Below are 17,742 nucleotides of genomic sequence, written 5' to 3'. Positions count from 1 at the left end.
TCGTAGACAGCATATTAAAAAGCAGAAATATTACTTTGTCAACAAAGGTCCATCTAGTCAAGGCTATGTTTTTTCCAGTAGTCATGTATGGATGTGAGAGTTGTACTATAGAGAAAGCTGAGTGCCAAAGAATTGATGCTTTTAAACTGTGGTGTTGGAGAAGACTCTTGAGAGTCCCTTGGACTGCAAGGAGATCCAACCAGTCCATCCTAAAGGAGATCAGTCCTGGGTGTTCATTGGAAGGACTGATGCTAAAGCTGAAACTCCAATACTTTGGCCACCTGATACCAAGCACTGACTCACTTCAAAAGACCCTGGTGTTGGGAAAGATTGAAGGCAGGAGGAGAAGGGGATGACAGAGGATGAGATGGTTAAATGGCATCACCGACTCAATGGACATGAATTTGGGTGAACTCCAGGAGTTGGTGATGGACAGGGAGGCCTGCTGTGCTGCAGTTCATGGGGTCGCAAAGAGTCGGACACGACTGAGAACTGAACTGAACTGAACTGAACTGAATAACAAACCAGCAGAATGAAAAATTAAGGGAGAATAATCCCATTTATAGCTGCATCAAAAAGAATTGAATATTTAGGAATAAATTTAATGAAGGAGATAAAAGATTGAAACTGTAAGTCATTGATGGAAAAAAAATTGAAGAAGACACAAATAAATGGAAAGTTTTTCTATACTCTTGGGTTAGAATATTTAATACTGCTAAAGTGTTCAGTGCTTGAGCACCAAAGTTTCTTTTTTCTAGATTTGGTAAAGGAATTATGAACAACAACATTAATTCTCCTGTAATAAATTGAAAGGAATTGGACCCTAATAGTACTCTTGCCTGGAAAATCCCATGGACAGAGGAGCCTCGTAGGTTGCAGTCCATGGGGTCGCTACGAGTCGGACACAACTGAGTGACTTCATTTAACTTTTCACTTTCATGCATTGGAGAAGGAAATGGCAACCCACTCCAGTGTTCTTGCCTGGAGAATCCCAGGGATGGGGGAGCCTGGTGGGCTGCTGTCTATGGCGTTGCACAGAGTCAGACACGACTGAAGCGACTTAGCAGTAGCAGCAAAGTGTTTATACTACCCAAAACAATAAACAGATTAAAGATGATCCCTATCAAAATTCCAATGACATTTTTCACAGAAATAGAAAAAAGAATCCTAAAATTTGTATGGAACCGCAAAAGTCCCTGGCTATCTGAAGCAATCTTAGAAAGAAGAAATATGCTGGTTGAATCATGCTCCCTGACTTCAGATTGTACTACAAAGCTATAGTAATCAGGAGAGCATGGGATTGGCATAAAAACAGGTACATAGATCAACAGAAGAAACTTGAGAGCCAGAAATAAACCTAGGCATTTATGGTCAATTAATTTGCAACAAAGGAGCCAAAAAAATACACAGTGGAAATCAGTCGCTTCAGTAGATGGGATTGAGAAAACTTGACCTTCACATGCAAAAAAGAATGAAACTAGACTACTGCCATACGCCACATCCAAGTATTTACTGAAAATGAATTGAAGAGTTGAACATAAGACATGAAACTACAAAACTCCGGAAAGAAAATGTAGACAGTAAGAGAACTCCCACTCTTTAGACCATTCTAATAGGTATGAAGTGATATCTCATTATGGTTTTGACCTGTGTGTGTGTGTGTGTGTGTGTGTGTATACACACATATATAAGGTATTACTTGGTCTACCCTTACCTGTCTTTGGCTAGCATACTGGACGTTTCATTAAAACTATCTATACTATTTAAATTCTCCACATTATTCCCAAGTTTTTTAAAGCATACAGTTTTAGTGAATACAAAACATTTTTGCTGTATGAATTATTTCCTAAATTCCCATATGTAGTAGTTATTTTCTTTGGAGATTAAATAGTAATAATGTAAAGGATCATTTGGAGTATTTTTATCTTATCTAATAGTGTTAACTAACTTTAGTTTTATTTTCGATTGCACTCTAACTGGAAGACAAAGATCATGCAGAGGAATTCATAGGCATAAAAATCAAAAGCATGTCCCTTTATATGGAAACAAAGAAGTACAGCTATACTTGGAAATCAATGGAGGGTGTACTTTGACATAATAAGGTTATTAATGTCATTGGCTCATTAGTTTCTCTTTTTAAAAACACATGGTTTTCATAGTAACATTTTACTGTTTTTCATAGTAAACAACGTTAAGCATTTTTCCTCTTTATCCTCAAGCACATTAAATATTTGTGCATTTGTATCAGTTCAGTTTAGTCACTCAGTTGTGTCCGCCTCTTTGTGACCCCATGGACTGCAGCACACCAGGCTTCCCTGTCTATCACCAATTCCCAGAGCCTATTCAAACTTTATGTTCATCACATCAGTGATGCCATCCAACCACCTTATCCTCTGTTGTCCCCTTCTCCTCCCACCTTCAATCTTTCCCAGCATCAGGGTCTTTTCCGATGAGTCAGTTCTTTGCATCAGGTGGCCAAAGTATTGGAGTTTCAGCTTCAGCATCAGTCCTTCCAATGAATATTCAGGACTGATTTCCCTTAGGATTGACTGGTTGGATTTCCTTGCAGTCCAAGGGACTCTCAAGAGTCTTCTCAAACACCCCAGTTCAAAAGCATCAATTCTTTGGCACGCAGCTTTCTTTATAGTCCAACTCTCGCATCCATACATAATTACATACAATTTAATCTCAAATGTTATTTATTCTGGATATAGACATGTAGTTGGAAATGTTAAAATGAGAATCAATTTACCCTTCAAGTAAATATCTGCTTTTTACACAGTAAGAAAATAATTTCATTGTTTATCTAAAAGAATAGACTATAATGAAGGAAACTTTGACATCTTGAGCCAAATCCCCAGTCCCGCATGCAGTGTAATATGACTGTCTACCATCATGCTTTCACGATGTTCTACAAATACCTTAAAGGGAATCTACACATATAGAAGGGGCTTCCCTCGTGGCTCAGACTTTAAAGAATCTGCCTGCAGTACAGGAGACCCAGGTTTGATCCCTGGGTGACAGATATAGAGGACTCAGATGGCTGCCTTATTGTTCTCATCATTAAAGCAAAGCCATAACAATGTTTTTCTATATTTGAAAGTCTGGAAGGTATGTGATACTGCAAATTCAGATTGCTAAGCATAAAGGTCCATGTACTTGAGTAAACCATAACATAGTGCTGATCATACGACAATACATTAAACTATTGTGAACAATATTGCTTACTTGCTGCTACTGCAGCTAAGTCGCTTCAGTCGTGTCCAACTCTGTGCGACCCCATAGACGGCAGCCCACCAGGCTCCCCCGTCCCTGGGATTCTCCAGGCAAGAACACTGCAGTGAGTTGCCATTTCCTTCTTAGATGGCTGAAAATGACCAGTTCAACTATAAGAACTTTCACATGGTCCTCATACAATATATACTCACAAGTTGGCTGTTAGTAAATAATTGTGTGACTTCATAATATACCACATACAATGCAGTAAAAACCTGACTGAGGACCTATTCTAAAGTACAGTGTTAATCATAATTCCTGAGACAAGAGTGACTTCCACTAGTTTGTGTTTGTAATTGTAGAGAAGTATACAACTGAATAAGGATCATGTGGCTTTGGGGGGAAGAGAATCCTTAAATGACACAAAGTTTATATTTCATAAATAGATTTATATAATCCTTTGATTATATAAACTGTTATCTTTTTGCCATAACTTTTTTTTTCATTATTATTGACCTTGAGGTTAATTATGATTTGCAAATTTTATAAGCCCAGTGTAATATTTTCCTTCTCTTACTGAATATTTTATCATTAAGGATAAAAATATTAAGAGAAACTTAGCCAGTTAAATGATATGCTCATCCATATATACTTTGCAGAATTGATAACAGACAATCAGTTTACCCCTGTTAATCACAATAAAGAACACTCTGTTCCTTCTCCTGTATAACAAGGTTCATGTCCATAATTCACTGCTAAGGTCTTTCAATCACTCTGTTTTGATTTGTTGTATTATGTAATACAATTGACACTAATGGATAAGTGAATCTAAGACAAGAAATTCAAGAGTTTGCAAATAATTTTAAACTTCTATTTAAATAGTGGACAATTTTAAAAGGATGAACTAAAATTTTGAAATGCTTAAGTTGATGATATGCAATGAGTGAACCTTGTTTGGATCCTGAATAAACTTTTAAAAATGCATAAGGAATATTTTGAGTATCACAACTAGTGAAATTTCAATATAGAATGTACTTTATATGATCTCATTAAATAAGCATTGATATGGTTAGTATAATTGTTATGTAGAGAAATTAGTCATTCTTAGATGGTACATACATTTAAGGGTATAAAATTATCATGTCTGCAACTTATTTTCTGAAGACTGTCATATATGTGCATATGTAGTATATATATCACATCTACTTGGATATGAGAGAACAAAAATATGGCACAACACAACAATTTATGAGTGTAGGTTACCACCATTCATTGTATTTGTATATCCACTTTTCTATAGTCTTGAAAATTTTCACAATAAAAACATGAAGGAAAATGCTTAGTTTAGTAAATGAAATGTTTTGCTTAACTTTATATAAATATCCATTTTCTTTGTCTCTCTGGTTCTGGACACTTTTTAATGTTTCTGGAGATGGTTTGAAAGTAAGAAAAAATTATAAAGTGGAAGATGCTAGTAAGTTTATACTTTGGAGGTTATTGTATTAGAAAATTTTCTAGGACTGTCTCTAAAATAAAAATTTACCCTACTAATTTGGAATCTAGTATCTATGCAGGAAGTACATATAATAGGAGGTTCATCTATCATGAGTGATAGATGGGGAAACTGAATTCATTCAAATTGAGAACAAAGTGCCCACATGATATTTGAAGCACTGAACAAAAAATATGGATAATCAGATCCTTTTTCTTTATGAAACCTTAGCCAATGATAAGATTGAATAATTTAAAATGAAATCTTTTAAATACATCATAATTGGCAATGTTAATTCTAAGTCGCTCATGTATATTTCTGCACTTCATAGGAGGAGCCGAAGACAAGATGTGAGACATGGAAACCCACTGACTCAATGCAGAGGATTTAACCTAAAAGGTAATTAAAAGTGGTCAAACTTGGTAAAGAGTAGCAGTGCTCCATATCATATTTTAGTAAGGGAAATCTGTGATAAATCAAAATGTGTCATTTTAAATAAAGATTCACTATACAAATTAGAGGCATTCATGTATAATCATTAAAAATTAAATATTATTTGTACGTATACTAAGATTTATGTAAAGAAGTCCAGGAACACAGATATCCTTGGATATGTTATTTGGTAAGTCTTTCACAAAGATAGTTATTATAGATTTTTCTAGCCATTATTTTTTTTCTGAAGAAAAAATGTACTTTATTTTTGTTTACCACTGAAGAAAAAACATCTTGTTTGTTTTTTCCTGTGATAAATGGCATAACGGAATTTACTATTTTAACCACTTTAGAGTGTAAAGTTCTGTGGCATAAAGTATATTGATGATGATGTAAAACGAGCACGACCATCCATCACTGAAATTTTTTCATCATCCCAAAGTTAAGCTCCATACCCATTAAACACTAACTTCTTATTCTCCCTTCTCCAGCTTGTGGCAACTACTGTTCTAATTTCTGTCTCTATGAATCTAAATATTCTAAATATCTCATATAAGTGGAATCATACAATATTTGTCCTTTTATAACTGGCTTATTGGAGAAGGCAATGGCACCCCACTCCAGTACTCTTGCTTGGAGAATCCCGTGGATGGAGGAGCCTGGTGGGCTGCAGTCCATGGGATCACTGTGAGTCAGACATGACTGAGAGACTTCTCTTTCGCTTTTCACTTTCATGCATTGCAGAAGGAAATGGCAACCCACTCCAGTGTTCTTGCCTGGAGAATCCCAGGGGCAGGGTAGCCTGGTGGGCTGTCGTCTATGGGGTCACGCAGAGTCGGACACGACTGAAGCGACTTAGCAGCAGCAGCAGTATTAGCCTAATGTCTTCTTCGAGACTTCTTGGGTGGTTCAGTAGTAAAGAATCTGCCTGAAATTTAGGAGACACAGGTTCAGTCCCTGGATTGGGAAGATCCCTGGGAGAAGGAGATGGCAACCCACCTAGAATTCTTGTGTGGGAAATCCCATGGACAGAAGGAGCCCAGCAGGCTACAGTACCTGGGGTCCCAAAAGAGCCAGACACAACTTAGTGGACTAGACAACAGCAGTGTCTTATTTAGGGTTCATTCATGTTGTAACGTGTGTCAGAATATTTTTCCTGCTTAAGGCAAAAATGTAACCCATTGTGTGTGTGTGTGTGTGTGTGTGTGTGTATCCATCAAGGAACACTTGCACTGCTTCCAATTTTTAGCTATTATGAATTATCCTGCTCTGAATTTTACAGTTTACAACCATACCATATACTTTCAGCAGTCTGGCCATGTGTCTTAAGATCAATCTAATTCCTTTCTTCCCATCCTGACATGGAGACACTATGTTATAATTTTTCCACTGAACCCCTCCCTCCACCTCCTCCCCACCAGCAGAGAGACCTTCCTCGAGGCTTACCAAGGTGCTATAGAGGTTCTGTAGTTCACTGTTAGCACAGACTCCTGTCACTAACCTTTGTGAGCATGGGCCTTTTTGTTTTTATTTAAATAATGAAATTCTTGTCACTAACTACACAAACCACAAGAAGAAAATTGAGACACATTTTGCCTAATTGTTTCATACATCTAACTGAGGGAATAAATCCAGATCACTATTTCTCTGATTGCTGAATATTTTATAAATCTGCGTCAGTTCCCACTTATAGTAGCAGTAGTCATAGTGGTAAGAGTATTGGCAACAGAGGAACAAATATGATGAACAAATATCAGTGTTGATTTTTGTGTCAAAACCTGAGCTAAGTGCTTTTATAAATAGATTATGTCACTTACTGCTCAAGAAATTATTCTGAAGTAGGATCTATTCCTATTCACACTTTGCGAATGAGATTTCTGCCCATGTCTAAGCTACCACATAACTATACTGAATACTCTTCCTAATTTAAGAATTTCAGTATAAGAATGTCTGAAAATATCTGCTTTGGAACCAAGTAAAACTGAAGCACAGAGATGTTAAATCACTTCTCTAAGGTTATACAGCCAGTAGTAATGAAGTCAAGCTTTTACCTCAGGTATCTCTGAGGTCAAAGATTATTTTCTCAACCATTACATCCCACTGTGACTGCACCTTGCTTTCTGCCTTTTCCCAGTGTTTCTGATTTTCATCTAAACCACACTGAATGTGGAGTTTAGAGGTGGGATGAACCTGGCCTTGGTATTGCCTGGCACTTACTAACTCTTTGCCTAGGACATGTTTTTTAATAACTCACAGCCTATGAAAGCTGAGAAAATGTAATTCAGGAAGATATTGTAATAATTAAATGTTCAAGGTGATATTAAGTGTATTCCTTGTTGTAAAGTAATTCTTGAATAAATGTTGATGCCCTGGTATCTTTCTCTCCTTCCTTTTAGGTTAAACACACCAAACAATGTATCAACTTATTAAGTAATTAAGACTGCTTTTGGGCTTTTGCTTCCAGTTCAGTTCAGTCGCTGAGTTGGACTGTCTGACTCTTTGCGACCCCATGAATCGCAGCACGCCAGGCCTCCCTGTCCATCACCAACTCCCGGAGTTCACTCAAATTAGTTGCTCACAATTTTATAGAGAAATAAACTCTCATATAAGGGAATATGATCCAAATTCCACTGCTTCTGTCTCATTCTCTCTCATTTTATTTTTGCTCTTCAGCATACAGAAATGCAGCTGAAATTGTTCAGTATGGAGTAAAAAATAACACCACTTTTCTTGAGTGTGCCCCCAAGTCTCCACAGGCATCTATCAAGTGGCTGTTACAGAAAGACAAAGACAGGAGGAAAGAGGTGAGTAATGCAGGAGAGCAGCAATCAATCAGGGCTTTGAAAGAGCATTAAATCACCATCCCTCAGTGAGGCACAGATCAAAAAAAAGGAAGGACATATGAACATCCTTTAATGTCTTTGGGATGACAAGTGCCACCTTCTTTAAAATCCTTTGTCTGTGGAGTTGATGGATTAATTAGAAATCCTATCTGCCTGCTTACCTCTACAACACAGTGATTAAAGCAAGAGCTTGCACACTCAGACGGGGGTACTGATGTGAGGAAGCATTTGTAAAAGAAACAAGATGTGCGCAAATCCAGAAGCCAAGTTCTCACACAACAGCACCTTTGTGTGATTCACAAGATAAAAGGGGCTTTGGAAAAAGCTCAATTTTCCTCAACAAGAAATTCCACTTAACTATAACCTTTATGGTAAAGAGCATTTTTCTGCTGTGTGGTAATCTGCTTCCATTGCTTTATTATTCATAACTCTTGGGGTTTTGTTATAGGTAATGTGTGGAATCATTATTTATGGGACCATTGCCTTTATTAAGTGATAGGTTAAAAAAAAAAAAACAACTTTCAAATGAAAGGACACTTGTATTAACCTTTCACTGATTATAAAGAGCTGTTTTAAAAGGAAAACATTGTAAAACAGCACAGAGTGAATATTATAAATAATGAATTCCATAATATTGATGTCACATTGTCCTAACTAATGAGGGGATAAGAAGAAAAATACATATGTATATATAAAGCCTTAAAGTAGCCTAAACTGCAGTGGTATTAACAGTACATCGCAAAGTGTGATGGAGTGAAGGGAAAAATAGAGCCTTCGGCACTTGGGTGTTTTCTGTTGCGCAGTTTCCATACTACATATTAGGTTAATGAGAGCTACATAGAATGGGTACAGTCCTAAGCAAAGCATTGCATCAGAATTACTAACGTAGATGTTGGCTCTTTTTGAGGAAATTCTTTCCAGCTCTCAGACCTGCCTATCCAAAGATGTTATGAGCTGTTTAGGAAATTTTGTGTTCCCTGTCACAGGAATATTAAGCCATAAGCTGATGACCACTTGCATAAGATGAGACTTAAATATCTGGGGAGAAGATGGGCTCAGTGGACTTCAGGGCCCCTTCTTGCTGCAGAATTTCATAAAATTTTTAAAATTTTTTCATTAATAAAAAATACTGAGGCTTGTTTTGTTGCTATCAAGTCTGTCATCAAATTAGTCTTGAAATATCTGCAGTCTAATTAATTTTAAATTGTTTTGAATGGATGTGGAGCATAAGAATGATTGCCTTACAAACTACTCTGGGGCAGAAGTCATAATGTATGATGATGATGATTATCATACAGAAATGGAATTCTTAGGCTTGAACATGTCATGTGGACATGAACCATCCTTCCAAAGAAAGTCTGTATATGTGTATGTGAGTTGGAAAGCCACAACACAAACAGGGGTTTACCTAACATAGATAAAATGCTGTTCTTTTATTCAGTAGAAAGTTCAATGGAAAAATATATAATGGATGAATGTAATTTCTACTGTGTAAAATTAAAATACATGAATATATACAGGCTTGAATACATGTCACAGAAATTAACAAATGAAATTTAAAAAGGAATATATCTTGTGTTTTATCTCTTTCATGATATTTATAATGTTTTACTTCAGAAGTTTCAAAAATGTGGAGACACATGTGGCTATCTTGATTTTTCTCCCAATCTCAAAAACAGAAGAATACTATAATTAAAGATAATGAAAAATCTTAACCCTAATTATGAAAATCTGGTCTGTCCAGAATTTAAGCAGAGCACATTTCCACTCACTATCACTTTATTGAATAAGCTATTAATATTTAATTAAATTTATCTTAATTCTTCCTCAGTAGTTTAGGCAAACATACACATATTTCTCACATTTATGATGTGTAAATACTGAACTTTTTTTTTTTTTAGTAAGACAAGTGGTAAAAACTTTCAGAGAAAACTGAAGATAGTTCATATTGAATAGCGTAAAGACTAAAAGCCCTCCTCTCCTCCACTTCAGTACTCATTCCCACTTCTAAGTATAGGCTGCTAAGAATTATATAGTCCTCCAACTAGTCTCCATAATTTTCCTATTTTCCTCTCTTTCCTTCTTTGTATCTCTTTCTCTGTCACACACACACACACACACACACACACACACACTTCAGTATTAGTACCTATGGAGCTACCTTATTTTTCTTGGCTGCATAGTATTCCACTATAGGACCATACTTCGCCTTTACTAAAGCTATCTACTGATTACATTATTTCTTGTTTTTCCTCTTGTCAAAAGTATCAGGTAGGGACTTCCCTGGCAATCCTGTGGTTAAGACTCCATGCTTCCACTGTAGGGGGCATGGATTCAATTGGAGAACAAAGATCCTGCATGCTGTATGCTGTGGCCAAAAAATAATTTAAAATTTTTAAAAATTCATGTGAGTGAATATCTGCATGTTAGTTAGACCACATATTCTATATAAATTCCTATAAATAAAATATCTGCACTGAATCTTATATATAAATATTAATGAATATTATCAAATTAGCCTCCAAAATTTTTCTCAATATCATGCAAATAGAAAAGACTTTCTTTTTTTATGAATGCATTTATACATTATTTAAACTATTTCTAAGGCATTTTAAAGCTTTAAAAATTGAATGAACATAAAAGATTTGCTTTGTATGTTTCAGTCCTTTTTCTTAATCTCTCTTTTCTAGTTCTGTTCTGTTCATATTTCAGCACTATATTTTCCCTTTTTGTGCTTTTGTGAGTTACTTTTTATCTAAAACAACCTATTTTTGGTTTGTATTTCATTAATAATAAACTATGTATTTATATAGAAATTTATCATTTAGAAAAACATTTCACATTCATTCTTATTTTTCTTTGGGTCAAATTTCTTTCCTTCAATGAAAGAGCATTCCTGAGTATATATATGAAGGAACTACTTACCACTCAGGTTTTTGTGTGTTCACTGATAATACTATAGCTGGCCCTGTAAGGAAATGGATTTCTAAATTTAGCTTACATCCAGAAAATAATAGTTTTTCCAGCATATGCCTGTAAAATAATTAAACATTCACCTCCTAGATTCTTATTACTTTTCCTTGGAAAGTAAAATCACTTGGAGTACTTATAATAAGTTCCAGCTTATTTTTAGTCACTCTTTGTGTTATATAATTGGAAAAAAACCCTTGATAATGTTCAGAACTCTGCCTCAGCTTATACAATTATTAGTTAGGAGAATATTCATTAATTCATTGAAAAAAAGGTAAAATTCAATGATTTAATTATGGCTTCATGTTCTTACTCAATAAGTGAGTATTTTTGTTATAATAAAAGGCAACAACTACAGGGTAAAATAGTTTAAACTGTGAATTTCATGTATATATATTGTCTGTAATTTACATTCTAGAGACATTCAAAACTCTCACTTAGATGTGAATAAACTGTTTCTACCCAAAGGGAACGCACTTTACGCTATTTGGGCCAATATGGGTGGTACCTTTACTTTCTCTTTAATACACTCAGCACCCCTGAAACCAGATCTCTTGTGCAAAAATAAATAAATAATAAAGAGGCAATGGAATTTGCCAAAAATGTGTCTCCACTAAGATGGAAGTTAATTAGTACTCAGTACTTTTGTAAAACTTATGAAATCCTTTTTACAAGTCATACCTTTTTAGCATGTATAGAGCTGGATTTCAGAACTTTGATATCTCTGTTTTAGGTCAAACTGAATGAACGAATCATAGCCACTTCGCAAGGACTCCTTATCCGCTCTGTTCAGGATTCTGACCAAGGATTGTATCACTGCATTGCAACAGAAAACAGCTTCAAGCAGACCATAGCCAAAATCAACTTTAAAGTTTTAGATTCCGAAATGGTGGCAGTTGTTACAGACAAATGGTCTCCATGGACCTGGGCCAGCTCTGTAAGGGCTTTACCCTTCCATCCGAAGGACATCATGGGGGCTTTCAGCCACTCAGAAATGCAGATGATTAATCAGTACTGCAAAGACACTCGGCAGCAGCATCAACAGGGAGAAGAATCTCAGAAGATGAGAGGGGACTATGGCAAGTTAAAGGCACTCATCAATAGCCGAAAAAGTAGAAATAGGAGGAATCAGCTGCCAGAGTCTTAATGTTGTCTTAAATGGGGCTTATGCTTCCATTAATAAAGGTCTGTCTTCAATGATCAAATTTTTAGCAAAGAATCTTGTGCTTTACCCGTGGGCAATTCCTGAAGAAGGTGGTTACTCACTGAGAAAGGTGAATGTTACATGAACTGAAATGAGTATGCATTTTCTTGTATGATATTGACAACCCTAGACATGTCATGGTCCTCATGGTGCATAGAAAGATTTAACTTAACCTAGATTTTATTTATATCTTTATGTACCTTTTCTTCAAAATCAATATGGCGGCTATGAAACTAGAATTCTTAAATCCCTAATTGAATGAGGGCTATAACCTGAGATCTTCCATCCTTGCTTTAAGGATTTAGATTTCTAATTGACAGTCATCTGTATACAAAAACAAATGCCAAGTTCACAATTTTTACATAGTAAAAGTGAAGTAAATGCTTGTAACAGAGTCAAAAGAAACGTAGAATAAAAAATAAAGACAAGGAAGAGGGAATCTAAAAGTTGAATAAAACATAGCAGTTCATTAAAAGATAATATGGAGTTTATATGCTTCCAGTGAAATATGGTATTAGTTATTGTTATGATGGCAAAAATTGTCAGTTGCTGATATCCATCACTGATCTCTGTTCCCTTGTTTCAGGAAGATAAAAGAAACCCTCACCATTAATATCTGACTGGAGTTATGTCAGTGAAGCTTTTAAGTTTATATTGTTACATAGTCATCTTCCAAACAAAAGCACTTTCCTTTTTGGAAGATATTTAAGTTATTTTAGACTCAGAGAATATAATCTTACACAGTTTAATCGATTAATATGTTAATTCTAATTTTGTAGTTTGCATGGCAAGTTAAAAAATATAAGAAGAAAAATTTTTTGAAATGCCAAACTTGTGTATGAGGTCTCTAACCATCAAAATGGGAGAAAAAAGAAAGACAAGGTAAAAAAATCAATTTTGTTGACAGAAGTTTATTAAAAATACTACTAATTTTTAACTTCAGGAATTAATTTCATTGATTAGCTTACTTTTGTTTACCAACCTCAGATACCATTATGGAATTTTAAGTCACCAATTCTTTTTTTTTTAATGCTCTTTTGTATATGCTGGAGAGACAGTCATCTTATGAAGTGAAAAAATTTCTAATTTGAACAAAAATAGACATACTTTATTTTAAAAGAATGTTGGTACATCATATTCACTGGTATATAAATACAAATGTGGTAAGTCTGTGATGAATGAAATAACTATCTTCTTATTATATACTTGGATCCTGTGTTTAGAGTAATTTAATATTCATTTTTTGTATTCCAAATACCAATTAGATGAGAGAAGTATAAAATTTTCTTCATATCCTCATATTTCTTTTAAAAATACAACTTTTGCTGTTTCATTTTACATTTAACAATTTCCATGTTTCCAGGTGCAAAGAGAAATTATATAATATACCTAATCAAAATCTAATACAAAAGTTTTATTTGTAGTTACCAATCCATAAATAAAGTAATCAAGATAAATATATTACTTTTCTAAGCACTATAGTATAAAGTGTCAAGAACTAAAATCATTGTCAAAATGAATCTAATCGCTTATCAGAATCTAAGAATATAAGTTACTTATTTAAATGGTAAATTATGATATTACAAGGGGAAGCCTCAATGGAGCAAAAGTAGCAGTAACAAACACAACATAAATAATGTTTCTTCAAAAATAAAGGTATTAATAAAAGCTATTGTTCCAAATGTGTATATGATTCTAAAGTAGCGTCTAAAGAAGTTTGTTATACAAATAGTTCTCTATTTCCACTCTACACGCACAAATAGAAATGTGTATAAAGCTGAAACCATCTTCGGTGTTCATGGTCAATCTATTCTATGTACAGAGTTAAAAATAAAATTGTTTTAGACTCAGAGGCTAGATAAAGTAAACTATACTGGTCCCCTTGCTTCATGTAAACGCAAACTGATAGACAATAAGGGTGTTTAGTTTTGTAACATTATTTGTGCTATTTAATGCCTTCTGCTTTAAACATTATTACGTTGTATATACTTTTATCACTTTACTTTTAAAATTATAGAGACCCTTCTTGAACAAAACTGCCAAATGTAAAGAAAATTTTATTTCTCAAAAATACTGTTAACACATACTAAATGTTGGTGGTTGATTGGTTGATTTTACTTTGTGTAGTTTGACAATTCAATGACTTGATATGTTTTTCATTTGTATTGTACATAAAATTTCCTAGAAATGCACTTTTTTTCAAAGTGTAGGTTTGTGAATAGATTTTAGCATGATGAAACTGTCATTACAGTGAATGTTCACTCTGTGTAAGGAAATGTAGTTAGCACAGTAATATTTAATTGGATATTGAAGAAATCATGTGCCTGGCGAAATAAAACATATTGAATTCCCCAAAGATGTCTTTAATTTTCCTTTTTAATGTTGAGTTTATAATTTCTTGTTGATATGATAGAATCTGCTGACTCTTACAATTGTTCTTATTTTCCCATTTATTTATTTGTGTGTGTGTGAAAGTAATGCATCTGAATCTTTCAAAATCTCCAGTAGGATATACTTGAAAACTTTCCTTGTACCTCTGTCTCTCGTTTAGGTAAGTCCTGCCCCAGAAACACCCAGCATTGTCAGTTTCTGTGTATATTTCCATGATACGTTATACACAGCAAGCAAATTCATATTTGTTTTCTCTTTAAGAGAGATTTTATATCCACTCACATCTGTGGACAGTTATTCAGACTTGTGTCTACAGTTGGGGGAAAAAAAAGTATAGTTTATAAATGCTTGGGTTTGAAGCCAGACTGCTAGAATTTGAAGTCTTATCACGGGAGAATTGCCGAATCTCTTTCGTCCTCTGCCCAAATTAATACCCGTAAAGTGTTAGGGCAGAACTTATAAGTGTTCAATAAATATCTTAATATTTTATTTATTTTGAAAGTACCCTATTGCTGCAACAGGAAGGAATATTTCAGTTGTGTCCTTTGACAAGTTAGATGCCAGTGGTCTAGGCCCGGGAGCCTGCGGTCGTAGATCAGACGACACCTTACCAGGGTAAGACTTTGAGCCTTTATAAAAGTGAGGGGAAGGAAGCCACAGGGAAAAGAACAACTGTAAATAAAAGTAATCTCCACAAATCTTTCAACCCAGTGATTTTGAACTGCTCCCTAATTGCTTCATTTCTCAGTATCTTGCTTATATTTGAATTTAAAATTGATTTTTTAAATCAATGCATTTCTTATAAATTTAGTATTTTTCTGATGCTTTATATTTCATACCCAAGTTTTAAGAAAATAAGAGAATCACCATTTCCTGTATTTACTCTTCTGGCTAAAAAGAGAGACTTGTCACAGCTTTGTTTTGCAGCACAGTCAAGTCCATTGAAAGCTTTAATCTAGACAAGTAAATAAACAGACTAAGTAAGATGGTTACTTACCAAGTGGCATTGAGAACTTCTTTGAATTTTATGCATGGTATCAAAACTCTGGAAGACTGTTGTGAAAAATAACTTCCTTATAGGTGTTTATCCCCCTGTCATTTTATCCAGTCACCTTTTGCATGGGAATACAAGCCCCTCTGCAAAGTTGAAACCAGTTGCAACAAATTTGGTGTACGTGCCATTGAGTGAACTTTGTCATTGAATTGTTTTTCCTAGCGGGCCTCTGGTATATGTTTCAATTTTTATAATTCCATAACTTTACTTTCTTGGTGCACTGATACTGAGAATTGGAAGAACTAGCTCCCAAATAAGAAAATGCCATCTTCACTCTACTGACTAATGCATTTGTCCATTTACCTCATAATACTTTCCTCCCAGGTTGAATTGTGTATTTCTCAGGGCTATTATGTTGCCATGCCTGAGTGTTACTTAGATAAAGTGCTATTGAAGAATGAGATTATAACAAACACATTAAAACTCTTCATTCTTTATAAGGTTACCTCTCAAACGTCAAGTGCACAAGTGGGGTGAATTATATTCCTTAAGTGATTTTTTCCTCTGAATTATTTATATAAAAATGTCATCCAAACATTTTATGAAATCAAAAGCATAATGACTTCTGCATGGCCAAATGGATATGTGATGGAATTATTATAAAAAAGCCATTTCTCTGAATATTTTTCAATATACATACAGTCTTTGGCTCATAAGGGGGTACAGTAAGATGAAAGTAATTTCCTACTTTCTTAGATCTTTTCAAAATGTCATTTTTACAATTCTATGTAGGAAAAGATATTATAACCTCTTGTTTTATTATTTCCCCCTTTACTCATGTTTGTGGCTTGAGGGGTGGAGAGGGTATGATTTATAATCAACTTCCCATCTCTGCTGTACCATAGCTCATCAAACAAAGAACTTAGGACCTTCATAGTACCTTTGAGTTGAGAATTCACAGTTGTAAGCTGTGGTTTGATGTTGAGAGTCAGCTTGACCCATGAATAGGAAAAGCAACCATTGGAAACAAAATAACTGAGGAGGTACTATCCAAGCCACATCTGCCTGAGACACTCACTGAATTCCCAGTGATATTTGTACAGATGCAGATGTATGTGTGTTGTATCCGCAGATTACGCACGTCGAGATCCACGAACCAGCTATAATAGTTTTTTATTATTTCAAAAGGAATCTCAATTTCTGCTTCAAGTTACCATTCCAACTCCTCCACTAAAAATGATATAGCCTGGGAAGTTTATGTCTTTCTTGATGAATTGCTGCTTTCTCTAAAATTGGTATTATAGTAATACCTTTCACATCCTGTACTTGTGATAATTAAATGAGTTAATACATGAGGAATTCTTACGGTCTGACACACAGTAAAAGCTCAAGAAGTGTATGCTATTATTTTTTTCCATCAGGAGAGCAAAACTATTTTAAGTATTTGAACTTTTGTCCCTCTTTTACCTCAGATTATATCTAAATGGTTCAACTGATATTTGATGCCGTTTATCTGTAGTAGCGTCTGTGGTGGCATCATTTTTCTTTTCTTTTTTAAATCTTTATGGGAGTATAGTTGTTGTTTTATAATGTTGTGTTAGTTCCTGCTGTACAGCAAGGTGAATCAGCTCTACGTATACACATATCCCCTCTTTTTTAGATATCCTTCCCCTTTAGGTCACCATGGAGCACTGAGCAGAGTTCCCTGTGCTATACAGCAAGTTCTCTTTAGTTACCTATTTTACACAGAGTAGGGTGTATATGTCAACTGCAGTCTCCCAATTCATCCCATCCTCTTCTTCCCACCTTAAGTTTGTATCCATAAGTATCCATAAAGTTGTTCTCTACATCTGTCTCTATTTCTGCTTTGCAAATAAGTTCATATGCATCATTTTTGTAGATTTCAATATTATACATTTAAGCAATATTTTTAATATAATATTGTAATATAAATAATATTATAGATTTGTGTTTCTCTTTCTGACTTATTTCACTCTTTATGAAAGTCTCTAGGTCTATCCGGGCTTCCCTGGTGGCTCAGCTGGCAAAGAATCCACCTGCAATGCGGGAGACCTGGGTTCAATCCCTGTGTTGAGAATATCCCCCCTGGAAAAGGGAAAGGCTACCCACTCCAGTATTCTGGCCTGGAGAATTCCATGGACTGTATAGTCCATGTGGTTGCAAAGAGTTGGAGATGACC

General features: G+C 34.9%; 1 protein-coding gene across 1 annotated transcript in view; it reads left to right on the top strand.

Moving 5' to 3' along the window:
- Positions 1–14,513, top strand: part of SEMA3C (semaphorin 3C) — a 207,748-nt gene extending 193,235 nt beyond the window's left edge. The window contains exons 16-18 of the mRNA XM_005890239.3: positions 5,040–5,107; positions 7,814–7,944; positions 11,687–14,513. Coding sequence (XP_005890301.1) covers positions 5,040–5,107; positions 7,814–7,944; positions 11,687–12,100 — 613 coding nt within the window. The 3' untranslated portion in view covers positions 12,101–14,513. The remainder of the gene's footprint in view (positions 1–5,039; positions 5,108–7,813; positions 7,945–11,686) is intronic.
- Positions 14,514–17,742: the final 3,229 nt, after the last annotated feature.

The sequence above is a fragment of the Bos mutus genome, chromosome 4 (genome assembly GCF_027580195.1).
Source record: "Bos mutus isolate GX-2022 chromosome 4, NWIPB_WYAK_1.1, whole genome shotgun sequence".
NCBI lineage: Eukaryota > Metazoa > Chordata > Mammalia > Artiodactyla > Bovidae > Bos > Bos mutus.
Note: the sequence above shows the minus strand (reverse complement) of the source record. Positions and strands in the feature narration are given on the sequence as shown.